Genomic DNA, 26,579 nt, shown 5'->3' on the forward strand with positions numbered 1-26,579 from the left:
CTGCATGGCTTGAGGCGCTCGTGGCCACGATGCCCTTACGGATACCCGAGAGAGAGACTACACGGCATTGTAGAGTAGTAGTGTACAGCTCTACATTACCGAGCTGAAAGCAAATCAACACGTCCCATCCCAGCGATAGGTACGCAATTCAATGCAGCCTTCCATCTATGCACCAGACTCCTCGCTTGAACATCATCATCATCCATCAGTCAATCTCACATGACATGCCTCTGCTTCTTCAAGGCAACTCGCCATCGACTTCCCCATCGCCCTCTTCCTCTCCCTCTCCCTCCTCCTCTTCATCATATCCATTCACAGTGGACGCCGCACTCCTTCTCCTCCCGCCATTCCTCGCAGCAGCAGTACCATTCCTCGATTTTCTCCGCCCAGCAGCAGCAGCAGCAACAGGCTCTTTCACCGCCTCAATCCCCACAAGCGGCGCATCCTGCCACTCCGTCTTACACGTCGGACACGTCTCATGATCCCTCTGCGCCCGAAACATTTTCCCCACGCAATCATGATGCAGTCGCACATTGCACGTCATTTTCGGACATCTCTGGCCCATGGTGACGATTTGTCGACATGCTTTGCAGAATTTGATTTTCTGATGCGTTTCTTCGTTTTCTTCGGCTTCGTTTTCGTTTTCTTCTTCTTCCTCTTCATGATTATAGGTATCCACTAGCCATTGTTGTAATTCCATCAATGCGCGCGGGGTGAGGGTATACCATATGACTTTTCTTCTTTCGTTTCTTGAAGAAGAGCCTCCTCCCATTACCACGGTAGATTTTTCAAACCATCCTTCCAATTCCATTGCCTCTAGCACTTTTTCCGCTTGCGATTGTGTGAGACTACTATTATTACTACTACTCGAATTATTCTGATGATTCCACGAGAACTGCGTATCTCCATTGTCATTATGATAATCCCTCCCACTCCTCCCCCCATCATCTCCATGCCCACCACCACCACCACTCACCCTCGCCAACGCCCTCGCCTGCACAGCATGCACAGCCATAATCTCCTTCTCGACGGTATTATTCCCCTCAAACATGGCATCCAACAACCTTTTCACATACGCAATCTCATCCGGCGAATGCGCCGTAGCCATTTGCGTCATAGCATCGCTCGTAGTATTCACCAAAGCGAAAATTTCCTCGCGAGTGAGTTGGTGGAATGAGCGGCGGATTTCTAGGTCGAAGAGGCTGAGGAGGGAGTTGAGAGGATGAATGTAGTTGAGGAGGAAATCTTCGGGGGTGATGTCGGAGGGGAGATGGACTCGGTTGGTGGTGGAGGTGGAGGGGGCGTGGGTTGGTGTTGAAGCTGATGCTGCTGCTGCCGCGGCGGCGGCGGTGCGGATGGAGGAGATGAGGGGTTTGGCTTGTTCGAAGGTGAGGGTTTGGCGGGCGAGAAGGGCTTGGAGGAATGCTCGGTGGTTGTTGCCGTAGGTTGCTTCGTCGTCTTCGGCGTCGTGAGACATGATGAGTTTGTCTGTTGTGAGTACCCTAAGTACAGGGACAGGTAGTTTTTTCGTTGTGGTTCTCGGTTTGATGTTTTGCACGATTTGAGTGATGATGTCTTGTGGGCTCGCGACAGGCAGACGCGTAGAACTAATTTTTTCGTTCTTCGGACGCGTTTCCAACCCCCGCCCGACTTCACTCTCCATTTTACTTTTCCCGGCCAGCATTGAAATACATCAATGTATACTATGCAATGGAACTACAAAATCTTGCTCTGCTTACCTTGTGGCCACTCGGGCTTGCCGTGCTCGATGCTTACAAGAAGGCGGCCACAGTGTGAGATACGATGCCAAAGGGGATTTTGTTGGTAGGACATTTGCATTCACGACAGTACCAACAGTCATCAACTTCCTCACAACAAGTAGACTCCTCGCGACGTCTTCCTCCTTTTCCAGGTCTGACAAACACCATTCGGCTCTACTAACACAGTACCTTCATGTCTTTGCTACACCAGAGAGTGTATATACTCCGGCACAGCTAGGCAGCTTTGCAACGCGGTCTTGACTGCAGATGAGTAGACTGCTGATTTCACTAATCTGACTTTGGTTATTCCAGCTCATAGCCTTGCTCTCACCTTCAATAAGTATAGTCGCAGACACCGGTCAGCGACAGTAGACTGATTGGAGAAAAGACATTGTAGAACGTACGTGGCAACGAAAAGCGACAAGTCCAGCCTATCCGTATCTGGGCATCCTCGTACTACTACTACTCATCAAAGTCGAACGAGATCCTCTCATTGACCTCTTTCGACAACGAGACATCTATGCCTTCGACATCGGTTTCGGAACATGATTCATGTTCTCCGATCGGGACAAGCATTCGAAACCCCCAACTCTGAAAAGTCTAAAGTCTGTCGGTCAAGCGCTGGAGTATTATGCTAGATCCTAGTTCCACGTTTCTAGTGCCCATCTTGTCTATGATGATTTCGTTCTAGTCCAAGGTTGGGGTTACGAAGGAAACTCAGCCTCAATTCAATCGATCACCCCGCACGCTACTACTGCATATCCCTGAAGACTGTAAATTATCTACAAGCATTTTCAAGTTCTTAGTTCTTGAATGCTACTGAATAATCAGATCTGTGACATTATCCGACTTTGAAATGAAATTGCTTCTCTTGAAAGAGATAGAAAGAGAGAAATACTTACTTATAAAAGTTCCATACTATGATCGTTGCGTCCCATACCCCAGTAAGCTAACAATATGCTTACTTTAGACCTACATGCCTACCTGCCAGGCTGTAGGCTGTAGCAAAGAAGGTAAAGGTAGGGTAAAGGATAAAATAGTACCTGTTTCAAAATCCCCTACTCCTACGCCTTGCCTAGGCTAGGCTGGCCTGGCCTGGCCTGATCAATTCGGCAGTGCCCTCGAAAACTATCGTCCCAGACGCTAAAAGAGAAAAAAAAGAAAGTCTCGGTAGGTAGTAGGTTTTCCCTAGGCAAGGCAAGACAAGGCAAGGTAGATAAGGTACCTCTCGATCATCAGATAAAGAATCAATCAATCAAGGAAAAAACAACGTGGGAAATGGTCAGCTCATCCTTTACTAGACTACTACGGATGATCAGACCATCCCATCTACTGTACCCCCATCCCAGGATCCATCCACGAGCCTTGTTCACCGATATGCTTTTGGCCAGTGCAGGTTAAATAAAATAGCTTTTTTAATGTTTAATGTTTTTAAGGTATGTCAGCCTTGTTGTTGTTGTCAACCCCTCCCCTCTCCCCCTCCCCAAACCCAACAAGTTGTCTGCGATGATGACTCGCATTAGTACGGCTTTTCTCATCGCGTGGGAGGACTGGGATGTGGTGTTGTATGTAGATTTACTGGACGAGCTAGACTTTATTGGGGAGGGTTTTGTATACTGATGTTTGATAGATGATGATGAAGAGGAATGTCGCACAACCACCACCTGCTGAAACATAGGTAGCATAGAATGATACAACAGCACAAAACGAACGCCTCATCACCAAAACTTCTCATCGAATCTCATCGTCATACATCCTACCACCACCGCCTACTGTACCTGATCCTACTGATGAATACATTACCTACCACCACCACCACCTACCTACATCTACCTACCTACCCACCAACCAACCAAGCAACCAACCTCCCCCTTCCCCCTTCCTACTCCTCACCCGTCCGTCCCTCCCACCCTCCGTCCCTCCGTCCCTCCCCCCGACACCCACACTACCTACACTCCCTCTTCCTCTCCAAGCCAACAACGCGGCCATCAAATCAAACCAAACCAAAAACACCCACATCCACCAACTCGCCTCCAGCAAAAAAAAAGAGAAAAAGAAAAATTAGAGAGTGAAGTCGGGTGCCTCTACTCACACACTCACACGCACACGCACGCACACACGCGCGCGCCCGCGTAGGCGGCAGGTACTGTAGCCCTTCCTCAAGAGGGAAGCAAGTTGACTCCACCCACCCACTACCTACCACTACCACTACCACTACCCATTCCATTCCATTTCGCATCTATTCCCCGGGGTTGTTAGAGGTATTACTATCATTCTTATTAGAAGTGTCCAAGTCCGGAGACCGAAATTACTGGGTTTGTGCCTGTATATGTCTGTGTCTGTGTGTAGGTATGTCTGTGTGCCCACCACTACGCACGAGAGCGCAGCATGGCATGGTAGACACAGACACATACGGGCAAGGTTGAAAAGTAGACGAGAGAACATGGAACCACAAGGCGCGTATAAAAAGTATAAAAGACTTTGGGGGGGGAGGGGGCTGCTGCCTCAACGTCACGCACTGACTGCTAGAATCTCGAGCTGTGTGTGCCCTGGGCAGTGTGTCTGTGTATTTACAAATACATGCAAGCAAAAGTCACTCGTTACCTGCTCCTTTGCCTAAGATGCTCCTCCTCTCTCGCACACACAGTCTCTCTCTCTCTCTTTTTCTCTTTCGTCCTCTGATCTCGCCCGTATTGCCTGCAACCACCCATGCAGATGCTGAATGAAGAAGCGCTAAGTTCAATGATGCTGCTGCTGCTGCTGCTCCCAAATGCCCCCGAGTGCGCCACGCAATGACCAAAAAGGACCTCCTTCAGGTCGTGAGCCTTCTGCCGACGCCATCCCCCCCAAAACTTCGTGTGATGTCCTCGGCCGTCATGAGGATTCAAGTCATCGTCCCTTGCACGCCCGCTTTGCGAACGAATTGCCCCGCTGCTAAGACCATTCGCCGGAAAGACCCCGAGTCGCTCGTCCATGTGGCGTAGGAGGGCTTTTTGGATAAAAAAACATAATGCAAACGCAAATACTACTTCATACTCCTCCGCCCTCTTGGTATCATTATGTTGTGAAACGCATCATGTCTGTCGATTTCCGAGTCCTCGACACACTACCTTCTCCCAAAGCGCCAGTCCAGAAGGCTCAGGAAGCCTACAACCCAGATTGGGAACTCTCAGTCGGCCTTCTAGCTGATAGATGCCACAGGGCTTTCGCTGGCACCCAGTGGGGCGCCCACTGTGCTTGCTTCCCCAGCATGCAGCAGGTGATGCACGTACGCTTGCAGGCCGTCTGGACCATGGGCACTCGGACATCTGCCTGGTGCGTCGACTACTGGGCCGTTGCTCACGTGCTGGGGGCCGTCGACAGTGTGTGCTCTCTATGCACGCTGCTGATACGCCTGTAGACCGCCTTGGCCGTAGGGACTCTGAGGGTAGCCTTGCGCGCCGTACATCTGACCACTGCTCGCGTACTGGGGCGCGCCGTCGACTTGTTGAGGTTGAGCGTATTGAGCGGATTGTTGACCACTCGCAGCGGGTTGGTATCCAATCGGTGGTAGCTGAGGACCGCCCATCTGAGGCTGCATCATGTGCGGTTGTCCATACCCGGCCTGACCTTGACCTTGCGACGAGTCATGGCCATTTCGAGCAGCTTCCTGACGTTGTCGCTCCTCTTCCGCCTTGCGAGAGTTCTCCTCTTCCTTCTTCTTCGCCTTCCACTCTTTGCGAATCTCTTTGAACTCTATATCACCAAGCTAGTCAGTGCGTTGCAGTGTGAGTGTAGGGGTTATGGTGTGGCTAGCTTGCGCTAAAAGAGGAAAACATGGACAAGCCCAATTCTCTAGCGCCCACATGCGACAAGCGTTAACCACGCGACCGCTAGCAACACCTCGAAGACACCGCGCGCAGCGAATTGACTTCGCAACAGAAGTTTAAACTAACGACATGATATCGAGAAAGAAAGAAAGAACAACAAAAAGATAAAACAAACGTCTGTCCAACATACCTTCTGGAGTTCTCTTCGTCCCGTGGGACTGCATGGTGACGTGCGCGTTCAAATGGTTGAGAGTGCCATACGCCTTCTCACACCCATTCCACCCGCACTTGTACATGCGTTCAATCTCTTCGTATCGGCGTCGGGGTCGTTTGTGCTGTTGCGCGCCCGGAATAGGGACGAACGAGTACACCGTCGACAAAGGATGGCCGCCCTGTGTCACGTTAGGATATGTTGCGGGATGCGCACCAGCATAGGTACCCACCGCCGGTGGTCTAGGGATAGAGTGCGCTACCATATTGGGCGCAGCGCCTCCAGTGGTCGCTGGCGAGTGGCCGTACATGGCCTGTTGCTGGTAGTGCCCTGCCCACTCGGGACGCCCGTACGAAGCCATCTGTTGACTCCCGTATTGTGGCATGTGCTGCTGCTGGTCTTGTGGGGGATAGGGCGAGTAGCTCTGCGGGGGAGGATAGCTGGGACTCGATTGGGCGATGGAGGGATCTATGGGAACTTCTGCGTCAGACTTGGTGCTATGCGCGTGATTGTTGATGTGGTGCCCGTCGGGCGAAGAAGACGGACTTGACGTTTGAGCCATGTTGCTCGTCGTGCCTCCTGCTGCTGCTGCTGCGGCGGCGGCGTAACGGTTCTGCGGTTGGCCTTCGGCGTAGGAACGCTGAATGTACTCTGGAAAGCTGCCTGAACGCGCAGATTGAGGAAGACCGTAGCTCGACTCTGGGGTGGCAGAGGTGGAGTAGGTCGAAGGCTTGTAGTCTTGGCTGGGCTGGTATTGCACAGCAGATGCTTGATCTGCAGAGGAGCCTTCAGACTGGTGGCCGTTGTAGGGCGCGTATGGTGAGCTCAAACCTGACTGCGGGTACTCGGACTGTCTACCATCCATTGACTGGGGATGATCTCGAAGTTGGCCTTGTATGTGCGATGCTAGGATCGCACTTAGAGAGGCTTCGCTGGGCTGAGTAGTAGGTGGCTTGTCGTGGGCTCTGGACATAGAGCAGGCAGAGTAGTGGTTGGTGGCAGGTCCGACGCAATGGCCTGAATAAAGCGCGATGACAGCGCGCCGTCGAGTACAAGTGCCCGTAGATGAAGACCGGAGGAACACTGGGTGTTTGGCAGGATTGATAGCGTGGTCCTCAGTACCTCGAGCGCGGATGTTGTGCAGATGGCGGCCGTCCAGCAAGCTCCACTGGCGTCTTCTGGCGTGATACCGATCCAAGACACAAAACAGGCGCGAGCGAGAGTGAGCGAGGTGGTGCCCTGGTGTCTCGAAGCCTTGTAGGTTTTGGCCGAACCGAATTTCCGGCGCGCAGATTTCGACGAGATGTGGTCTAGACGAAGGGGGAAAGGCTGGCGCAGTGGGTGGTGGCAGAGACGCGTGCTAGATCAAAGGGCGATAGCGCACTTTGTAGCAGGCGTATACTGGCAGGTGCCCTGGAAATAGTGCTGCGACCCGGCGACCGATATGGCTGGGTCAAGCAACACGGTGATGTAATGGCGCCGGTGTTGACGATCACTGCTAGTTGCCGGAGCGGGACTCTTGCGAGGAAAAGGCAAAGCGTGATGGATGGATTTCACAAGCCTGCAGGGGGAGGCGTGGGAGCAAAAGTGGGCTGTCAGAGACAGTTTGCAATGGCGAAGCTCACGATGTGATCCAGGATGGCGCGCAAGTGCAGTGCAGTGCAGTGCAATGGCAGTGGCAGTGGCAGTTGCAGTTGCAGCAAAGGATTGCAAATAGTTTATGAAAGCGGGCTTTCGGATGTGACGACTGCGACTGGCGTTTTTGGGCTGGGTACGATGAGAGCTGACTCGGTGATAAAGGGTCTCTTGCGGGCGATGCGCGCACGTCTCCCAGTTAGAGTTTTCGCAGGCGTCGAGAGAACAACAGTCGTTGCGTGGAAAACAAGAGCGCACAGGCGCGTTGTGTGCTTGGCGCGGCCGAGCGACGGTTCGTGATTCGCGGCGGCGTCGAGATGAAGAACCGGCTCAAGTTCGCGAGCAGCAGACAGACAAGGCAGAGCAAAGCAATGCAGTGCAGTCCTGGCCTGTTTTTGGGGGGGGGAAGGGGGGGGATTGGCCTCTTGGACGAGGTGGTGTGCGCGGGCCGACGGGTTGTGCACGCACGCACGCACGCACAATACAGTCGCGCGTTTCTTTGATTCCGGGCGGCGGAGAGCTGAGCAGTCAGCAGCTGGTGTGTCCTCGTGGGTGTGGCCGTGTGCCCGTGTGCTGAGTGCTGTGCCAGTTGCGTCGGGAGCGGACACTAGAGCAAAGCTAAGTCCCAAGGGGGCAGTTCGGGTCTGATACAGCAATCTTAGAGACGCGGTGAGTGATGTGGCGATGTTTGGCCGCGCGAGCGCTAGAATTTACGCACGCGTCGTCGTCGCCGGGCGAGCGGCCGTCCCGTGACTTTTGCGGGACAGTGCAGCAGCGAGGGGGTGGTGGTGGAGGTGGTGAAGGTGGTGGTGGTGGTGGTGGCGGTGATGCTGCTGCTGCTGCCGATGGGCTGCGGGCGGCGAGGGGGAGCTAAGCGTGCTGGCTGGCTGCTGTGAGGCTGAACGAGATGCAGCGCTAGTAGAGTGAAAAACACGAGGGGGAAGAAGAAAGTAGTAGTGGTAGAATCGGCGGGAGTAGGGTACCTAGGCACTCAGGCAGGAGCTGAAGCGAGGCAAGTTCGGCTCGTTGCCGCTGCGTCGCGATGACTGCATCATCATCGACGTTGAAAAAGTCTCATCATACGCACTGCCAGTGCCAGTGGCCCAGTGCCAGTGCCATGCTGCTGGCCTGCTGGCTGCTGTTCAAGGAACTCCCCGGTTTCAAGGTTGATTTCCCTTCATCACATTGCCTACTAGCCTACCTGGTGCCTGTCTGCTACCGAAACTCTCGCTGCTCAAGATCTGTCGCGTAGCAGTTGTCGACAGACTCAATACTCCAGCCCTCTAGCCTAGCAGGTTCCTCTGTACTAGACTCGTCCCCGTCCATGTGCCTGCTGACTACGACATACTTGCATCGGCCCAGCGGCTGTCGTGGTCACGCTTGCATCGTTCGCTACGCGCGCGCGAGTCAAATCTCGCTGAGCGATGAGAGTGAGTGATGGAACGACGTCCCCCTACACGCACAGTGCATACAGAGCAGAACATGTGCTCAACGAGCAGGGCGGTCAGCCTTCTGCAGCATGCCAGGGATGTACAGCTGTACATCCACCCAACGACCCGACTCGACTGGAGAATTAGGGGGGGCGGAGGGAGAGAGGGAGAGGGAGAGAGGGAGAGTGTCCACGTTGCACACCGCGAATCTCGCGAGCGGTGGACGTGGTTGGCCAATCGCGACGGGGTATATCGGGTAGTAGCAGATTCATGCGACTGCTCAAGTCCCTAGATGGGAAGCTGTCCCGGCCGGACTACAAACGAGAAGTGCCGAAATGCTACTTACGAGAACTTCCTTGAGATACGTCACTGCCTCTCGCAACGGAAGACATTCTACGAAGATGTACATATGGGGAGGTACCTCTTACGGTATATCATCATCGTGCTCATCATGGCCGTCGACGCCTCCGCCGCTAGCATTAGTAATTTGCGTGTCTCGTGATGGGAGCATCGGGGAACAGCAAGAGGGTACCTACGAAGGGGTGGTGGGTACAGTACAGTACATGTAGTCAGTAGTCAGTAGTAGTCAGTAGTAGTCAGTAGTCAGTAGGCAGGCAGACAGACAGGCAGACAGGCACCTATGTGGTTCACCGTGGGCAGCGTGTTCCGTGAAGAAGCGGTGATCGGCGAAGAGTAAGGTAGAGAGGCAATTCCGGTGGTAACAATCATCGTACGGTGAGACAGGAGGCTGAATCATTCCCTGTTTTCCCGTCCTCGCTGCGCAGGCTGAAGTTCGCTCGGCCGTTCCAATTGACTCACATGGGCCATGGCACAACCCACTGCACTCCAATTGAACCTATGTTTTCAGGAGTCGCAGGACTGTGATCCCTACCACTGCAGATGCCGGCAGACGCCACGGCCTGTATACACGTACCTCTAGGCCACGGTAGGTGACAGGTGGGTCTTTTTATCCGCGGGCAATAATCTATTATATTTATTATTATACTACCTAGGACCTAGGTATGATTAGGTATCCTATTAGTATTACATCCTACACACACACACGTCTCTTGGCTACTGTGGCCGCACGAGCGCAGCGAATAATATGTTGTAATGGAAGCGCATCAACGATGCAGGTGTGACTGTGACACATACACAGACATAGTGGACAGGCCCAGCAGCGACCGGCTGCGGTGCACCACTTTGGCACAGTGGGAGAAGGCTGAAGAGCCGTATGGAGCAGCAAACGGTAAGGTAGCTTACGGTAGGTTTTATGGTCGCCGGACCGTGTGGTACCTGTACCTACCTGACCTACCTTACCCCGTCCTTCCCTCTTCCCTCTGGGCTTGCGCTCCTTACTGCTTCAAGGCTGATATGCAGGACCGGCGCGCTTTCTTATGTCGACGTCGCCTCTATGGTGGGGGAATTAGGCCATGCCAGGCGTTGTAGACCAGGCATGGCATTGTCCTGAACAGGCACAGCGCTGGAGTGCTTGCTTAGTGGATTGTTGTTTTTGGTTCTTCCATCGCGTCCTTACACTACCGCCAAGTGACGGGCAGTTTACAGTACACTACCTCCCTACAGAGCCGACTACGACAGGGCCGTCCAGCTCTCTTGCAGCCAGCACTGGCCGCCAGCAGGCACAGGCCGCGGCGGCGCGCAGCTAATAATGATCTTCGGCATGCGTCGAAGCGAAGGCTACTATTTTCCTTGGCCCCGCGCCCTTTGAGCTGCAGCGTCATGGGTACGCTCTGGTCTCGTATACAGCGGTAAGGTATTCTTGCACGTTTCAACCGGCTGCGGCTCTGGGTGCTCGGTGCTTGGGATGCGTGGCGGAAGACGGAAGGCGGAAGGCGTCCGATACATGTACTCTACTGTACTGTACATTATGCACTCGTGCCTGACGATTGGGCAGTAGGCAGTGGGCAGTGGGTACAACATCCTGGAGCGGCGCAGGATTTCGGGGTGATTGGCTGGCACATCCCATTTCTCCTGTCCTGCAGCCAAGCGACATGCAAACTTTTTGTCTGATTTTTTTGTGTTTTTTTCTTTTTTTTTTCTTTTGCCAGTTGCCCAGCCGGGCCAACCCAGCCAGCCCACCCGAGTGATGAGCCCATCGTCCAATTCCATTCCATTCCAATTGCCTCCCGTCACCCGTGCGTCCACCCGTCATCCCACCCTCGCTTCGTCGCCACGCATTGCCCGATCCATCTTCGCTACCTACTCCCACACTGCATCATCTCCGCAACATTCGGCCGTCTTCGCATCTCGCGTCTTCGTCCTCGACTGGCAAGTCCTGGCAAGGTGTGTCCACCTCAGCACTATCAACCACGGTCTCGTGTCCAGTAGGAGGGGGGGGAGAAGGAGGCTGCGCTGTACCTGTGCCTGTACCTGTGCCTGTTCCTGTGCCTGTATCTGTACCGAACTTGGCTACGCACGAATACGATTTAGTGAACAGCGCCGGCTCGCTCCAGTGCCCGCATTTGCCGGACGTCGGTGCAGGTTCTGCAAGAGCACCAGACCAGAGCAGCAGCTAGGCAGACAGAGAACAGAGACACGCCGAGTGAGGCCACGATCACGCAACGCAGAACGTCGACCGTCCGACACTACACTTCCCCGTCTACTACCTTACTCCTAGGAGCCTAGGAGGTGGTCTCCTACCGCGACCAAAACTGACCACGCGTGTGCTTTCACCTCCTAGCTGCGGGATGTTCACAACTCTATCAGGCGCGCTCGGCTGCTCCCCCCGCCGGTACGCCATAGCTGCTTTCGGACACTTCCCTGAGTTCCCTCTAGCCTCTACGAGGTAGCCATAGTTACACATACCTACATGTAGTCTCCTGACTCGAAGCGTTGCAGCCAAGCTCAACACGGCGTGAGAACGACCTGCCATACTGCCCCGCGCTGCCGCTGCCACCGGCACTCGTCTTCGAAAGGAGGTCGACCATGGCGATCAGCATGTGCGCTGATGCAGCCAACGAGAGCACAGCAAATTCAAGATTCGCCAATCCAGTCCTGTATTCTTCTCCCGCACAAGCCGAGATCGATGTCTTCCTGTACAACATCACAGGCTTCTACGTGCTGGAACCTGCGCGCCACGCTGAAGTCTCCACTGCTCTGGGAGTAGCAACAATGCACTTTTCCCATCACCTTCGCGCCCTCGAAGGCGCGCGACGCCACGTGACAATTGAGATAACCCCCTGACATCCTGTCGCTTGCCCCACGATCCAGCATGTTCAGAGGTGGCATTAATTGTCACTACTACTCGTAAGCTTTACCGCGACGTTGATCCCTTCGTTCTAGGTGCTTTCTCCGCTCTCTGGACCTGCTCCCAACCTGCTCAGGTGAAAGCTTCTTACCTCCTACGAGTCACGAATCACGAACCTTCAGAGTCACGGACCTCCAGAATATCGGCGTCGGTTCGCTCTGAACCACCGATGTTGTCGCAAGGGAGGTTGACGAATCCTTTTTGCCTGAGGAATACTGGCTCAGGACAGTCTGCTTTAAGCGAACTCCCAGAATGGTAGTTTGCGTCACTCATACCATTTCCTGTACTCGACTCGGCACTTGGCTCGGCGCTGGAAGTCTCTTCCGTAGCGCCCCAACTCGTCGGATTCTTGGAATCCTTCGCGCATCAACTAGTAGGAGGAAACAACGTGCAGAGTTGCAGATGTGACGAACACTTCTTAGCGTGGCGAACGCTACGGTCCCTGGTCTAACATCTGGTTGGATTCTCGTGTGTACAGCATCAATAAACGAAAGAGAATTGGCAGCTTCTGTGAGAACCGCTCTTGCAAACACTCTTGCACGTGTCCAAACAAGAGAGCTGCATGTGAGTGAATAATAGCGCGGGGACGCCCTGAGACCTGGCCCCTATGGCCCCCGTCTCCACAGACTGCTGGAAATGGTACATGCACGCAATGCCATGAATGTGATCACGTCGTGCTGACAAACTCCACAAACCAGGACGCTGAACATGACTGCTGCTCTCGTATTCATGACGATCTGCAGCACCTCACTGGCCTCTGCACAGAAATGCTGCTCTGGCCCGTGTACATGGTACCGCCGAAATGAGCACAAATTGTCTCGGTCCAGACAGGTGTTTGTCTGCCGAACGCAAGCTTCTCAGACGCTATCACATATTGATATTGATTGTCGCCCGCCTTCTTTCGCTATGTCTTAGAAGACGTACCGGCGATTAGGAATACTCAGACGGAACTTAGTGGACCGAGCCGATCGTCTACGCAAGAAGCATCTCCGGAACTTGTTTAGTGCACGCTGCTTTTCCACCAACTTTTGCGCTACCACCTACATCCTCTATGTGTGGTGTGTGTGGGGGGGGAGACAAGCCCGCCGCCACTGTCGTTCTTGTCTAAAGGTATGTGTTGCGCTAGGCCATGTGCCTCGAGACGATGCTAGGTAGACACGATTGATTGTACAGAGTCGCAAAAAGCTTACAACGTCCACTACTGACATTGTGTCTACAGTTGTGTTAAGAAGTACGGTTGATCAAGAGGGTGTATCATGATCGGATGCCTGCGGCCAGTGTACCAACTCGAGTTCCGCACTTTTATTTTTTCATTTTTTCGCAGTGAGCTTATAGCCTTGACGTGGCGTCAATGTCTGGCTCTGTCCAAGGCGTAGTATCGATGGGAAGGCCGCATGCGGGAACATGGTACGACGAGCGCATACTACATCATCAGAGTCATGGCAGCAATGTTTGTTGTTGTTTATTTGTTGTTGTTCATTGTTAACGTGATGACCACATCTCGCGTAAAGAGGTTACCTTACTTACGATTCCCATGCATGCATCTCTATTGCATACAACCCCGATTTGATTTACTTACCTAGGTACTTTTGCAAAGAGGATCGGCTAGTATACTTTATTTTCTTTTTTCTTTCCTTTTTCGCCCTTTGAGTTCACTCTCCCTCCTTCTTGAGGTTGGTTTGGTTGGTTTGGTTGGTTCTAGACCCCCCATAGAGTGGAGACCGGTGTTGTCATTCACATCACTTTATATACCTCATGTACCTCTCCCCTCCCTAGAGTTCATTGTCATGGTACCTTACCACAGTTTACACTTACCTTTTGGATACATTTTAGCTATTGCGTATGTCAGGTATGTCAGGTATGTACCTATTGCGTGCTACATAGGTCCAAGCTTGACATTTTTACCTACCTAGGTACATCTATCTATCTACCTGAACGTAGGAGGTAGGAGGTACCGATCTACCTACCTGACTAAGGTAACTGAGGATGAAATCGAGTTTGCTTTTTTTGTGCTAAAGGAAAAGAAAAGAAAAACGAAGAAGATCTTTACTCGTATATTACCCAGATAGGTAGGTAGGTAGGTACTTACTTGAATAAGTAGCAAGTAAATATGTAAGTAAAGTACAAGGTAAGGAAAAGTAAGGAAAAGTATTTGTATTACCGACTGCGGTATCTATCTCTAGGATGATTTGGAACCTACCTATAGATTTGATTATACTACAAACACAAAAAAGAAAAACAGTAGACAAACAACCAAAAAAAGGGAAAAGGGAAAAAGGGAAAAGAAAAAGAAAGAAAAAGAAACAATTATCCAAGAGGTACATCGAACGATGATCTCCAAATAGGGAGAGAGAGAGAGAGAGCGTAGTTTTGATAATCGGGGGTTAGGGGGTAAGTAGGTAGACCTTATAGATGATGCGCTACACATGTATGTACTGACCTTATTACATAGGTGCTTTGGGGAAAAGTTGAAGTTTCATTTACCTTCCCCTCCCCTCCTCGCTCCCCGGTAGTAGAAGTCGGCTTTTTGTCTTTAACGAGCAGAAGAGAGGAGAGAGGAGAGAGTAGTATAGTAGCAATATAACTAACGCCTTCTCAGTCTTGTATAGCGTAGCGTAGCGTAGTATAATTGATTGTAATCTTGTTATTATTGCCGTTATCTACTATCTACTATCTACTACTACTACTTCTTATCTCTAAAAATCCTCAAAGCAATACAATTGCTTCTTTGTACAAAAGAGTAGTATTGCGATAATTTCCCTTGCTATACTGGATGCTCATATATATAACATGATCTAATAGTTCTTTGGGTACCGTAGTTAAAAAGAAGAAAGATAGGCTGGGTTCTCTTTTTCATTTAAAATCTAGATCGGGTCGCGTTGTAGAGATGTTCAATACTACCTACCTACAGGTAGCTACCTACCCAACGATTTTATTATATTCCCTCTCCTCTCCCCCTCTCCCCCTCTCTCTTTCTCCCTCTCTCTCTCCCTCCTCATTCAGCTATACTCCCACTAAGCTGTGCACTCCAAATCCCCGCCATCTCTGCAATCTCAGCTCCGGGCATCAAAAGGCAATTATCAGTCTGGGCCAAACTATTGAAATTCACACCTCCACAACCCATTACCTCCTCGTCGTCTTTCGGGAGCTCGTTGAACGCGTCGCAAGTAGTTATACAGTCGACGAAATTTTGCACGGTGGTGGTTTGGATCGTCTCGTCGTTGAAGCCGATGTCGCATGTGATAATGTAGATGAATCCGTTGGTGTCGATGTAGTCCTCTCCGTCGTCGTCAGGGCATGTGGGGGGTTTGCGGGATGAGGTTGGAGTGGCGGGAGAGGAGGAGGAGGAGGATGATGATGTTGTTGTTGTTGTTGTTCTTGTTGTTGTAGGCACAGCTGGTGAAGAGAAAAAGGTCGATGCATTGATTGGGCCAGGCGAAGACGACGAAGAAGAACTCTCAGCCCTGCTCCTCGAAGATGATACGCTGGCTACACTGGATAAGGCTAAGGAAGAACTCGCAGCGCTACTGATCGAAGCCGATGCAGGAGTTGCCAGGCTGGATAAACTGGACGTGATAGTCAAGTCTGTCGAGTAGCTGATCTCACCATCCGAGGTCATCGTACTAACTAGCTGATCAGTAGGCGTGCTTGAGGTTGAGCTAATCGAGACACTGCTTTCAGTAGATAACGAAGATGGCACCTGCAGCGTTATAGTTGGATCACCAGCGGAGGAGAAAGTGGACAGAGGCTCGGAGGTAGCGCTGAGAACCGCTCCAGAGCTCAGTATCGTAGTGACTGTATTGGTCGACAAGGCTGCCGATGGCATAATATCGCTCGATGAGCCAGCCGGAGAGATATCTTGAGTAACGAAGCTCGAAACTAGTGGTCCAGCGGTCGAGGTCTCCATTGCTAATGTCGATGGCAGCTGTGATAGAGGAGTCATCGAACCTCCTGGCATAGAAGCCAAACCTGGCATTGACGACCGGAACCCTCCAGAGCTGATAGCAGACGCTGAAGCCATCCCCTGAGCTGAGCTGGCCTCAGTAGCCATCGAAGACGGCAGGATGGTACCATTGCTGAAACCGAGAAATCGTTCTTGATTGAAAGCGACCTTGCCCCCCACTAATGACACAGTCTCGCGGACAGACGAAAAGAGTTGACATGTACTGTCCAAAGCAGCCACAGCCACACAGGCGGACGTCAAAGTACAGCTTTCCAAACAATCCTCGAATGTCTGATCCAGCGTTCCTATATCGATGGCCTGCCTTTTCCTCAATCCGTCAATACGAGACGCTGGGATCGTGCTGCCAACAAGGCCCGTATCGAATTGTACTGTGTATTTTCCTCCATACTGATCCACATAAGCGCTCGCCAGAGGCGTAGCGACCGAAGACACGCTAGAGGATAGCAATCCTGCTGTTGGTGTCTGGCTATTGCTGGATAGGATATTCGAGGGTATGGCCGAGGTCATAGAGCCATAAATGGTGAAAAGACCGGGACTTGTCGAGCAATATGGGATGCTAATCGTGGATGTGATTTGCTGCGCGAGGATACATGGTAGAAGAAGCAGCAGTAGTGATGCTGCTGCAACGCCGTCGGCTTGTCTCATTGTGAGAGATAGTGTCGCGCAGAGTTGGTTATTAAGAGAACATCTCACACGACATGTTCGCGACGATTCCTGTGGGCGGGCTAGGTTTGTGAAGTAATTACATGTAACGTATGCTTGGAATGTCAAAGCTGCATTCCACACCACGCCTTGGAGAACTCTTCACCTTACTTCCAAAGGCCCAACTCGGCCTGGAATTCTCGGTCGTCCTAGATCTGATAACTATCGCCGTCCAAGTAGGAAGATCTTGACGTCGAAAAGTGCGTTTGGGTGCTGGCAGAATCAGCGTGCCTTATCATCGCCGGCACGTGTGTAACACTCGTTGAACCACTTGCTCTTGAGTATGATCCGCAATGGTGAATGGCAGCACGGCATCAACAGCTTACCGCCCAGTGCAACTCTGCTCTAACGCATCCTCGTTATTAGAGATATCAAACGAAAGGAGCGCAGTTGGAATCCTGAAGAGTATGTCAGCGGAAGCCATGATCGAGTGAAAGTGAGACGGAAGAACAGAATATAGTATCACAGTCGCATGCAAATTTTTCTTCGCACCTAGTCATTCAATCTATCTGCTGCGGTCGCAGCTTTACTGGCTCTTGCCAGAGCCTATGCATGAAGTGCAGACCAATTTGCCTCCTCAAAACGCCGCAGAACGCACACTGTCAGTAGCGGTATCTTCCGTGCCGAAGTCAAGAAACCATCCCTCTGGTCTTTTCTACTCATAAACGCCATGCCAGAATGCAGCCAATGAAGCAAGAAGACGTAACCATGAAAGCGGCTACCAGCGACGGTTGCCACCCACAGGAGCGTTGTTCGAGCCAGTCCAGCCTCCACCGCCGCCACGACCGCGACCTCCACCGCGGCCGCCGCGCCAGCCGCCACCGCCGCCTCCACCGCCGTAGCGAACCATCTCCTCGAGACGAGGATCGATCTGCTGCTTGGCCTCACGGAGGATGCCCACAAGGTCACGAGCCTGCTTGGAGTCTGCCAATGTCGTTAGCTGATGTTGTGAAGGGCAGGAATGAGTTACTCACTATCTGTGGTGAAGAGGGTAATAGCAGTACCCATACGACCGGCACGGCCAGTACGACCGATACGGTGAACGTAGTCCTCCGAGTTATTCGGGTAATCGTAGTTGAACACATGAGTGATGTCCTTCACGTCTTTGGCGCGCAAAATGTTAGTTCAGTGCTGTGAATGGAGTGGGTGAGTGAAGCGAGCAATAGCAATCCTTTGCCGGATGCGAGATCTGTCGAGTGCGCAATATGCGTCACTTATGGCTGCCTTGTCTGGTATAGAGCAAGGAGCATCACGCTCTTGCGCGCACATGTACATCCAAATGTCTTCACTGGGCTGTGCAAGCAACATTCTCCTGATGGGACCCTTGGACGCGCGCAGCTGTGACACCAACGCAACAAAAGACTCGTTATCCATTTCTCTACTGGTGGCGAGCGGGAGCAGAGAAACGGAAAGACACGGCAAAGCAAAAACTCTGCCGGGAAAGTCTCCAAGGATCCTGAGAAGAACAAAGGAACACTAACAGCCCTAGACGCGAATGGTTATATGTGCACGCCGAGCGTACAGAGCGCAGCTTCGACTGGACAGACCCCACACTTACGAGCGGGTGGAATGAGGGAGGAAGGGGGAAGTGTGTGTGCGGGGAGGATTGCAACCATACCGATACCACGAGAAGCCACGTCGGTGGCCACCATGATTGGGCTCTTGCCCGTCTTGAATTCGTTGAGCACCCAATCACGCTCGTTCTGCTGCTTGTCACCGTGAATGGAGAGTGCGGGCCAACCGTCCTGGCGGAGGAATCGGGTAATGTCATCAGCGACACGCTTCGTGCTGGTGAAGATAAGGATCTTGTTGCCCTTATCTTCCATAATCTTCTCAAGATGTCGAAGCATCTTGTCACGCTTCTCGAAGTCAGACACGACTTCGACAATCTGGGTAATGCGGGCGTTGGCGTGCAGGTCGTGTGAGCCGACGTTGACTTGGATGAAGTTCTGCTGGAAGTCGTTGGCCATTTGGCGAATCTCCTTTGGCCAGGTAGCGGACCACATGCAAGTTTGACGATCTGGTCGAATCTGACCAATGATCTTGCGGATTTGCGGCTCGAAACCCATGTCCAACATGCGATCAGCCTCATCAAGAACAAGGTAAGTGACGCGTCGCAGATTGGTCTTGCCAGCCTCGAGCATATCGATCAGGCGACCAGGAGTTGCGATGCAGACTTCGACACCTCGGGCAAGGTCGCGAATCTGACCACCCTTGGGCACACCTCCGTAGACACAAGTGTTGCGGATGCGCGAGGACTTTCCGAATTTGCTAACCTCCTCTTGAATCTGGACAGCCAACTCGCGGGTAGGAGCCAAGATGAGAACGATTGGACCATCGCCCTGAGCGAGCAGTGGCTGCGCGTTGATGTGCACAATAGCAGGCAATGTGTAGGTGAGAGTCTTTCCTGATCCGGTCTCGGCAATACCGACCACATCACGACCAGAAAGGGCCATCGGCCAGCCTTGCGACTGAATGGCTGTAGGTGCGGCGAAGCCTTGCGCCTTGACTTCGCTTATCACGTAGTTGGGGAATCCGGCCTCGTCGAAGGTGTGAACCGGCTTCGGGACGTCTCGACCTTGGATGGTGATTACGTGCTTACGGCGGAACTCGTCGACTTCGGCTTGCGATCGGGCTGCGACGTCTGGGTGCTCCTTGTAGAACGACTTCTCAAACTTGGGCATGGTGCTGAGGTCCCAAGTCTGGGTGCGAAGTCCAGCGCCTAAGTTGTTCATACGGTCACCGCCGCCACCTCCGCCGCCGCCATATCCACCTCCGCCGTAGCCATTTGAGCCGCCGTTTGAGTAGCCACCGCCGCCACCATAGCCACCGCCACCGCCTCTGTAAAGCATTTGTTAGCTGATGATACGACTCATGGGATAGATTGAAGTGATAAAAAATGTTGGGTTATACGTAGGCCCTCATCGGCGCCTGATTTTCGTGCTTACCCATAAGAGGAGTATGTCCGATCATCGTGACGAAGTTGAGAGCCGTTGCCATATCCGCTGTCGTACCCGTTGGAGTATCCTCCGCCGCCGCCGTAGCCTCCACCACCGCCGCCGCCGCGCGAGCCACCGTAACCGCCGCCGTAAGACATGTCGCAAGGTCGGTTGGTAGTGACAGTCGAGGTTGTTGAAAGGAGTGGTCTCAAATGAAGATGAGCGTCTGAAAGAGCGCGTCGACTGTGATGCTGCTGTCGCGCTCGAGATGAGATTATTGAGAAGAAGGGGTGTGGTGAGAGGAGGAAAAGAGGACGTGGTAGTTGGTGCGAAGAGAAGGAAGTTTCTTACGAAGAAAACTTGTGAAAGGCGCGACGGATCTTCGGCTAAAGCCGTACGCGCGAGGGCCAATCAAACCACGCCCGTGAATTTCCCCTTCGCTTTCGCTCCTGCCCGAATTTGCCTTCACTGGTAGTCTGGTTTTACCAGTACATGGTGGCGAATGATGTGTGGAACGGAGCGTGAATATCAAGGCAATGCCCTTAAGTCTCAGGTTTCAGGACACCAAGTGCAATTGAACCATGGAGCAGGATCTGCAGCACGCTGGATATGGATGATCGAGACTGAACATCGACAGACATGAAATGCAGATAACGACAAATACTGTAGGTACCTACCTACCTGTATGCACACTCGATTACTCGAGCCAAAAGATCCGTGAATTCAAGCGACTATGTACAACACGCATAGGAAGGAACTACATGTACCTATGGCAGAGAGATTCCCTTGAGTCGCGATTTGTGATGCCAACTTCTGCGGTCTGGCGAGTCCGCCCAAGTCGTTTTACAATCCACCATTCCCGTGGCTTAAAAGGATGTGGAAGAACACGACTACCTAGAGGTACCGCCATGGACGAACGACGGATCTGGCTCCTTGTCACATCTCAGCAACTGCTTGCACACCTAGCTGAGGCCGGCCCCTCTAGGCCTCTTTGGCAGCATAAGATACATGTAGGCCACAGCGGCGGGGGACAGCCAGTGGCAAATATGTGGAAGCTGGAAAAGTCAACATGCAAGAGTATCTCCTACCTATACCATACGGGGAGCCGTGAGTCTAGGTATACAATACCTATGCTTGATAATAAGTCTCGGTCAAACTGGAACTAGCCGTTTACGAGTACATGTACATGGAGTTCATGTGTGATAAGAAAGAATGCTCGCATTAAACTAGCTCGCTCGTTCTGCAATGCTGGTAGCAGATGCATGTCCTTCAGGTTCTTGCTCAGTCGCACCTCCGGATACTGCTACCTCCTACGACGCCGACACTTCCCACTCGCTCGTAGGAGGTACGTTATACCGGGGCTGTGTAAAATGGCAGATGTACCCATGAGTCCACACATAAATATACTAAGAAAGGGAAGTTTTTCACACAGGTATCAGCGACTCGACCTCTCATGAATGCATCGCAATGCATTTGCTTGTTGCGTGTGTCGGAAGCCGGCGGAAGTATAGTTCTACAGACACGCGAATCTTTGATCTACAGGTACCTGTATTCAGATTGGCAAGCCCTTTGACCAGACACAGCAAACTCCTACGCTCAGTGAAACAAAGCTCCTTCAGCGACTGTTTCCCCCCGGATGACTACATGTCCTTGGTGTTCCGATACATTCCTTCCTTTGCGTATATCCATCGCGGGTATTTCCACTTTGACCTCTCTATTACAGGTAGCTATAGACATTTTTGAATACCAGTATACCAGTACACCAGTGCACCTCGTTCACTCGAGCCATAGCACAAGCAGACATCATCCGCTGGCCAGCGGACCAGGCCAGCCGCAACTCGGAGAACATGAGCACAACCTGGAAGCTGAATCCCCTCATATTATTAATACTGCCCCTGCCCCGCTCGCGAGTTGCCGCATTAAGAACGATGCGCAGTGCAACAGCTGGTCTCGCTCAGTAGATTCATCAACCGCGAGTGATGGTACAGTGGCCTGTCACACGCGGCTACTGATCCAGCACTGGCTACAGCCCTGGGCAAGTAAGCCATAGCGAAGCCATACCTTAGTCTAGATGAAGCATACATGTACCCGACAGAGCTGTCGCACCTCCGGACTTAACCCATTCGTCTGGTCCTGGTGGAGGTCTCCGATAAAACTCTGGAAACTTCTGTCAACAGTGGACATGCGAAAAACGAGGATAGTACTGTATCGCTCAGCTCGCCACGTGTGATCGGAGAGGCTGCGGGAAAGAATTTTGATGAATGTACATGTACCCGACATGTAGGATGTAGGTATGTGTATGCAGGTAAAGTACCTATGTAAGGTAGGCATACAGTAGGCATAATAACGTCGAGGTTGAGCAAGACACGGACACGGGCCGGCAGGTAGCCATGGCAGCAAGATGACGCTTGACCCCAGCTGGCCCAGCATAGGCTGGAAGGTCCGTCCTCCACCACTCAGAGTCGAGCTTTCCCTCTACTTCTCGACAGCACCTCCATCTTCGCTTTCATTCCTTCTCCTCTTCCCAACCCATTTCAAGTCTTCAATCCATCTCACCGTATATCTGCATATTACGCGACGACATTGATATCCTTCTGAACCACGCGCCGCGATCACACCACTCACCAATCACTTTGCGCCAAGAAGTGCTTTATACCAACCAGCTTCCACTACAATGGCAGACAAGGAGATCAAGGAGGGTGATAACGGTAGGTCACCTTCACCAGCTCGATCGCGAGATCAGTCTCGAAACATTTGACGCGTCGGCGACCATGACACCACCGTATTGCTGCCAATGCGCGTCCTGTCGCAACCGGGTCAGACCTCGAGGTTGTCGAGACTGCTTAGTCATCTAGTCTTTCAGTCGCGCCAATGCGATGTTGGGTGTTGCGATTAATGCAGAACCGTAACTGACGCGCTTTTTGGCATACAGTCTCGTGGAAGTGGTCCGGAAGCCGCCCAGGTGGCACAGTTGCTGAGGTCAAGGAGGACGGCAAGGCTGAGATCACGACCAAGAACGACAACGTCGTGTCCAAGAACGCCGAGCCTGATAACCCAGCGGTTGTCATTGAGCGCTCTGGAAACAATGTCGTAAAGAAAGCCTCCGAGCTTGATGTCGAAGAGGCTGGCGACAAGCACAAGGAGGACAAGGGCGAGGAGAAGACCGTCACGGAAGAGGACACCAAGAAGTCTGATGAAAAAGAGGAGAATGGCGACTCTGAACAGAAGGAGAACGGCGACTCTGAGATGAAAGAGAATGGCGACTCTGAAAAGAAGGAAAATGGCGACGCTGAAATGAAGGAAAATGGCGACGCTGAAAAGAAGGAGAATGGTGACTCTGAAAAGAAGGAGAATGGCGACGCTGAGACTGGCGACAAGCGCAAAGCTGAAGAGACTGCCGAAGAGATGAAGGACGAGGAGACCGGCGGCGATGCGAAAAAGCAGAAGAAGGGTGCTGCCAAGAAGGACGACAAGAAAGATGACGCAAAGGATGACAAGAAGGACGACGAGAAAGATGACAAGACTGATGACAAGAAAGATGACAAGAAAGCAAATGGCGAAGAAGCTCCCAAGAAGAAGGGCAGGCCGGCAAAGAACGGCACTGCTGCAACCAAGAAGGAGCCCAAGCCGAAGAAGAAGGCAGCCACTGAATCTGGCGAGCCTCGCCGATCTGGCCGCAACGCGTCCAAGTAGTCCATTGACACGAAGGCAGTACGCCTGTGAGCGGTAGTGAGTCCAATCTTTGGATATGACGGCCATTTATTATGTGTGGATTTCCTCTTGATGGGATGATCGGCGAATAACAAGGAATCCCCATGAGTCGTGGGAGAGTGGTGGCGGCAGGACTGCGCAGCGAGTCTCCGGAAAAGCTGATTCTTTCTCGTGTATAGTATCGACGCGTATATGAAATGCAATGAACATGTCCCACGGTTGTCCTTACATTACGTGCTGAAAGCTGAAGTGCGTTCTTGATGCATACAGGTACATGTATTGTTGACTTCACCCGCTTCGACTCGATACGTACCTTATAGGTACTGATGCTTCACACCATTTTGAAGATCTTTCACGTTTTCTTTGCTTTTTTCTTTCCTTTTTTCCTTTTTCCTTTTTCTTTTTCTTTTTTAAAAAAAAGGGAAAAGGTGGGCGAGGATTGGAGAGAGAGAGGAAAGTGTGAGAGCAGCACCAGAGTTGGCAAGTCCACTCGCGTGGGATATGAGATTTTTTGCTTGATGTGATTCTTCTGTACAGTTGATATGATGAATCAACAACTCCCGAGGTAAGGTATCTCTAAAACACGAAACCACGGCCAACAATTACAGTACGAGAGGTGTGCAGCACTAATCAGAGCGCATCATCCAAGCCCATCCCATCGCCCTCCCACTTTCTGGTCTTCAACACCCGGACCTTCTTACTCGGACTCCTCAAACCCTTCTCACGCTCCGAGTTTGCGAGTTGAGCTCTCAACATGGAATTTTCATTCTCCAGCTCCGTCATTCTGGGATTCTCCTTTTCCGACACCTTCCGCCCCGTTCCTCTCAGCGCTAAAGATCCAACACGCTGGGCAAGCCCATTGATAGCCGGATCCTCCACTGCAAGAGGCTGTGGTTCAATGTTCTCTTGGTCATCTTCGTAGATGCTAATTCCACGAGCCAAGATCTCGAGCTTCCGGTCAATGTAATCGTCCTGTCGATCCAATTCTTCGTCTCTGGCGGCTTGTCGCTTGCGTTGATCAAGAGTCATCTGGGCTTCCATCTCATCATAAATCTCGAGTCGAATCTCTTCTTCTCGCGCCAAGAGCATTTCGTCGATGCGCGTCTCGGAGTTTGCCCAGGCAGCTTCTGCTTCCAGGCGTCGGTTTGTCTCTTCCTGTAGCTGAAGTTGGGTGACTTCAAGCTCGTCGCGTAATTTGGTGATTTGTTCCAGAGCGGCTTCCAAGTCCTCCATGATAGCAGACGGAGTGGCACGACCGGAACCAATATCACTCCGTGAAGCAGGCGCAAGGCCAATACTCTGAGCGGTGCTTGGGACTCTCGGGTTTTCGATCTTCTTGGCGAGAGCAGAGTATCGCAGGATCTGGCTTGTTGCATTGTAGTCCCCCAGAGGGTCAGCGGTTACAATCATCACACCCTTCTGTCTTGATCGATGGCTCGAGCTTCCTTGAGCAAGGCTATCGCTGAAGAGGAGTTCGGTGAGCTTGCACTGTCGGAAGGGAACAATCGATTGTAGGTTGGACTTTGCGTTCTCCACTTGCATCTGCATGCACTGCCCAAGATACATTAAAGACGTGTTGATGGCGCCGCCCTCGGCGAGGGTTGCGCCAGCAGTCTTTGCTTGACGGGCACGTTCCGAGCCTGTATTTCGAATTAGTTTTGTTGTTGACACCATACAAACTACGTCTCTCACCAGCAAGATCAGCAATAGTCATGGTGCTGCTAGACCATGGCCCAGGCGCGCCACGACCACGATATCTCTTCTTAACTTCGAAGCAGAAAAAGCCGTGACTTCTTGAGGAGGTGGCGTTGCTTCCTGTTCCGGCAGTCTGGCGCTCTCGCAGGCCGGTTTCCAGCACCAAAAGAGCATCTTCAAAGGTCGAGCACACGACCTTCTTGAGTCCAGCGACCACCTTTCGATCGGGTGATGCTTCGGTGGCTTTGAAAAGCAGTGCTCGTCTCTTCGCTGGGGTCTTGCCAGGTGCAGTGACTGCTAGCAAGTCGTAAATCCTGTCATTGTGAACTTCATACATGCTCATGACAATCGCATACTCGGCATTGTCATCCACCGCAATCGTGATATCATCGGTGGAGGGAGAAGAGGGCAATTCGGAAAGACGAGGTGCATAACGTTTCGAACTGGGTACGGACAAGAACGAGGATTCCTGGTGATGGAAAGACTGTGTAAGCTTCGCAATTCCGCGTGTGAATCTCTTGAGATGTGACTTTGATGGTGAAAGGGGAGAGGATGCAACAATGGGAGGTGGATAAGCGCTGATATCAGGATACAGTCTGTCGTAGACGGTTGAAGCGTCTGGTGACTTGTGTTGCTCGTTGAGAGGAGTGGGAAATGCGCCGGGGATGGCGGCAGAGATAGTAGAAAGCCGTACAAATGCTGGCGTGGTGGCTCTGGACAGCCTGCTCACGTTACCGTTGTCATAGATGCCGTCCAGGAAGTCGTTCGCACGGTGAAGATGTGACTCTGCGTTATCGGCAGCAGTGATCGACTCGAACGCGAAGATGTTCGTATCGGAGTCCGCCAGATATGGCTCGAGATGTTGGTAGAGGACATCCAAGGACAGCTGGGTCAGACCGCGTTGGCTGCGATCACCCAAGATGGTGTGCGACTAGTTTCTGCATCAGAATGTGTCCAAATGTTGCACTCTCCTCTCCTCTCCTCTCCTCTCCCCTTCCTCTTTCTTGCGCAGACACACCTTTCCCGATCCCGACACTCCCAGCGTGGCCAGCAGTCCATCGCGCCCTTGCTTGCCTGGCTCACCCATTACGCCCTCGAGCAGCGGGAGGATGCCGGTGCTGTCGAAGACATCTCGCTGTCTCGCGGCCTCTTCGAAGACTCCCGTAAATTCGAAGGTTTCGACCGCCTTTCGTCGCGTGTCATTCGTAGGCGGATTGATGGTGATGTGTGTGGGGAGCTCGTCTTCGTTGTCATTTTCTTGAACCTGCAAGAACCGCTCGTTATGAGTGTGCGCCGGGCGCAGACGCAGGAAGACATCGAAGAGCGCCGTGGGCTTCATGTTGTCCATGTCGAGAGGAGGGAGCTGGGACATGATTGCAGCAGCCGCTATATGCAAACGATACAAGGAGTGGCCGTTACAGAAGGCAGTGAAACGTTCGAGTTCCCGACGACAGT

General features: G+C 52.3%; 10 protein-coding genes across 10 annotated transcripts; 5 read left to right on the plus strand and 5 right to left on the minus strand.

Moving 5' to 3' along the window:
- Positions 1–238: 238 nt before the first annotated feature.
- Positions 239–1,477, minus strand: SEPMUDRAFT_68410 (uncharacterized protein; the record flags this gene model as incomplete). The annotated part of the gene is made up of 2 exons (XM_016909819.1): positions 239–903; positions 973–1,477. The coding sequence occupies 2 exons, from the start codon at positions 1,475–1,477 to the stop codon at positions 239–241; spliced, it is 1,170 nt and encodes a 389-aa protein (XP_016759231.1).
- Positions 1,478–3,821: 2,344 nt separating this feature from the next.
- SEPMUDRAFT_126710 (uncharacterized protein) lies at positions 3,822–7,813 on the minus strand. The gene is made up of 3 exons (XM_016902097.1): positions 6,043–7,813; positions 5,760–5,961; positions 3,822–5,495 (listed from the first exon to the last, which is right to left on the minus strand). Exons 1-3 carry the CDS (start codon positions 6,643–6,645, stop codon positions 5,134–5,136), a joined length of 1,167 nt encoding a protein of 388 aa, XP_016759232.1. The 5' UTR covers positions 6,646–7,813; the 3' UTR covers positions 3,822–5,133.
- A 1,219-nt stretch (positions 7,814–9,032) lies between these two features.
- Positions 9,033–9,561, plus strand: SEPMUDRAFT_150134 (uncharacterized protein). The gene has a single exon (XM_016905978.1). It carries the CDS (start codon positions 9,181–9,183, stop codon positions 9,412–9,414), a length of 234 nt encoding a protein of 77 aa, XP_016759233.1. The 5' UTR covers positions 9,033–9,180; the 3' UTR covers positions 9,415–9,561.
- Positions 9,033–12,049, plus strand: SEPMUDRAFT_157230 (uncharacterized protein; the record flags this gene model as incomplete). The annotated part of the gene is made up of 9 exons (XM_016907726.1): positions 9,033–9,538; positions 9,714–9,791; positions 9,876–9,981; positions 10,011–10,094; positions 10,430–10,589; positions 10,915–11,149; positions 11,297–11,408; positions 11,547–11,597; positions 11,705–12,049. The coding sequence occupies exons 1-9, from the start codon at positions 9,486–9,488 to the stop codon at positions 12,047–12,049; spliced, it is 1,224 nt and encodes a 407-aa protein (XP_016759234.1). The 5' UTR covers positions 9,033–9,485.
- Positions 12,050–12,664: 615 nt separating this feature from the next.
- SEPMUDRAFT_150135 (uncharacterized protein) lies at positions 12,665–13,670 on the plus strand. The gene is made up of 3 exons (XM_016905979.1): positions 12,665–12,752; positions 12,812–13,223; positions 13,333–13,670. The coding sequence occupies exons 1-2, from the start codon at positions 12,721–12,723 to the stop codon at positions 13,026–13,028; spliced, it is 249 nt and encodes an 82-aa protein (XP_016759235.1). The 5' UTR covers positions 12,665–12,720; the 3' UTR covers positions 13,029–13,223; positions 13,333–13,670.
- Positions 13,671–15,108: 1,438 nt separating this feature from the next.
- On the minus strand, positions 15,109–16,722 carry SEPMUDRAFT_118422 (uncharacterized protein; the record flags this gene model as incomplete). The annotated part of the gene is made up of 1 exon (XM_016901429.1): positions 15,109–16,722. One exon carries the CDS (start codon positions 16,720–16,722, stop codon positions 15,109–15,111), a length of 1,614 nt encoding a protein of 537 aa, XP_016759236.1.
- A 516-nt stretch (positions 16,723–17,238) lies between these two features.
- Positions 17,239–20,029, minus strand: SEPMUDRAFT_126720 (P-loop containing nucleoside triphosphate hydrolase protein). The gene is made up of 4 exons (XM_016902098.1): positions 19,794–20,029; positions 18,398–19,620; positions 17,754–17,882; positions 17,239–17,703 (listed from the first exon to the last, which is right to left on the minus strand). Exons 1-4 carry the CDS (start codon positions 19,874–19,876, stop codon positions 17,498–17,500), a joined length of 1,641 nt encoding a protein of 546 aa, XP_016759237.1. The 5' UTR covers positions 19,877–20,029; the 3' UTR covers positions 17,239–17,497.
- Positions 20,030–20,626: 597 nt separating this feature from the next.
- SEPMUDRAFT_109227 (uncharacterized protein) lies at positions 20,627–21,768 on the plus strand (the record flags this gene model as incomplete). The annotated part of the gene is made up of 4 exons (XM_016900771.1): positions 20,627–20,825; positions 20,992–21,063; positions 21,151–21,260; positions 21,442–21,768. The coding sequence occupies 4 exons, from the start codon at positions 20,627–20,629 to the stop codon at positions 21,766–21,768; spliced, it is 708 nt and encodes a 235-aa protein (XP_016759238.1).
- A 451-nt stretch (positions 21,769–22,219) lies between these two features.
- On the plus strand, positions 22,220–23,646 carry SEPMUDRAFT_164691 (uncharacterized protein). Its single transcript, XM_016908127.1, has 2 exons — positions 22,220–22,426; positions 22,651–23,646. The coding sequence occupies exons 1-2, from the start codon at positions 22,393–22,395 to the stop codon at positions 23,409–23,411; spliced, it is 795 nt and encodes a 264-aa protein (XP_016759239.1). The 5' UTR covers positions 22,220–22,392; the 3' UTR covers positions 23,412–23,646.
- A 312-nt stretch (positions 23,647–23,958) lies between these two features.
- Positions 23,959–26,533, minus strand: SEPMUDRAFT_150139 (P-loop containing nucleoside triphosphate hydrolase protein). The gene is made up of 4 exons (XM_016905980.1): positions 26,143–26,533; positions 25,819–26,055; positions 25,122–25,593; positions 23,959–25,069 (listed from the first exon to the last, which is right to left on the minus strand). The coding sequence occupies exons 1-4, from the start codon at positions 26,494–26,496 to the stop codon at positions 24,060–24,062; spliced, it is 2,073 nt and encodes a 690-aa protein (XP_016759240.1). The 5' UTR covers positions 26,497–26,533; the 3' UTR covers positions 23,959–24,059.
- Positions 26,534–26,579: the final 46 nt, after the last annotated feature.

This window comes from Sphaerulina musiva (genome assembly GCF_000320565.1).
Source record: "Sphaerulina musiva SO2202 unplaced genomic scaffold SEPMUscaffold_7, whole genome shotgun sequence".
Classification (NCBI taxonomy): domain Eukaryota; kingdom Fungi; phylum Ascomycota; class Dothideomycetes; order Mycosphaerellales; family Mycosphaerellaceae; genus Sphaerulina; species Sphaerulina musiva.

Excerpts from the sequence above, each read along its gene's own strand:
- SEPMUDRAFT_126710 (XM_016902097.1), bottom strand. The coding sequence starts at position 6,645 with ATGGATGGTAGACAGTCCGAGTACCCGCAGTCAGGTTTGAGCTCACCA. Across the intron at positions 5,962-6,042 it reads GAGGCGCTGCGCCCAATATG|GGCGGCCATCCTTTGTCGAC; the intron begins GTAGCGCACTCT and ends AACGTGACACAG. Across the intron at positions 5,496-5,759 it reads GACGAAGAGAACTCCAGAAG|AGTTCAAAGAGATTCGCAAA; the intron begins GTATGTTGGACA and ends TTGGTGATATAG.
- SEPMUDRAFT_150134 (XM_016905978.1), top strand. The coding sequence starts at position 9,181 with ATGCTACTTACGAGAACTTCCTTGAGATACGTCACTGCCTCTCGCAAC.
- SEPMUDRAFT_150135 (XM_016905979.1), top strand. The coding sequence starts at position 12,721 with ATGGCCCCCGTCTCCACAGACTGCTGGAAATG. Across the intron at positions 12,753-12,811 it reads TCCACAGACTGCTGGAAATG|GACGCTGAACATGACTGCTG; the intron begins GTACATGCACGC and ends TCCACAAACCAG.
- SEPMUDRAFT_126720 (XM_016902098.1), bottom strand. The coding sequence starts at position 19,876 with ATGTCTTACGGCGGCGGTTACGGTGGCTCGCGCGGCGGCGGCGGTGGT. Across the intron at positions 19,621-19,793 it reads GGCGGAGGATACTCCAACGG|AGGCGGTGGCGGTGGCTATG; the intron begins GTACGACAGCGG and ends AATGCTTTACAG. Across the intron at positions 17,704-17,753 it reads TACCCTCTTCACCACAGATA|ACTCCAAGCAGGCTCGTGAC; the intron begins GTGAGTAACTCA and ends CGACATTGGCAG.
- SEPMUDRAFT_164691 (XM_016908127.1), top strand. The coding sequence starts at position 22,393 with ATGGCAGACAAGGAGATCAAGGAGGGTGATAACG. Across the intron at positions 22,427-22,650 it reads GATCAAGGAGGGTGATAACG|TCTCGTGGAAGTGGTCCGGA; the intron begins GTAGGTCACCTT and ends TTTGGCATACAG.
- SEPMUDRAFT_150139 (XM_016905980.1), bottom strand. The coding sequence starts at position 26,496 with ATGTCCCAGCTCCCTCCTCTCGACATGGACAACATGAAGCCCACGGCG. Across the intron at positions 26,056-26,142 it reads GAGTGTCGGGATCGGGAAAG|TCGCACACCATCTTGGGTGA; the intron begins GTGTGTCTGCGC and ends TGCAGAAACTAG. Across the intron at positions 25,594-25,818 it reads GAGCCACCACGCCAGCATTT|GAATCCTCGTTCTTGTCCGT; the intron begins GTACGGCTTTCT and ends TTCCATCACCAG.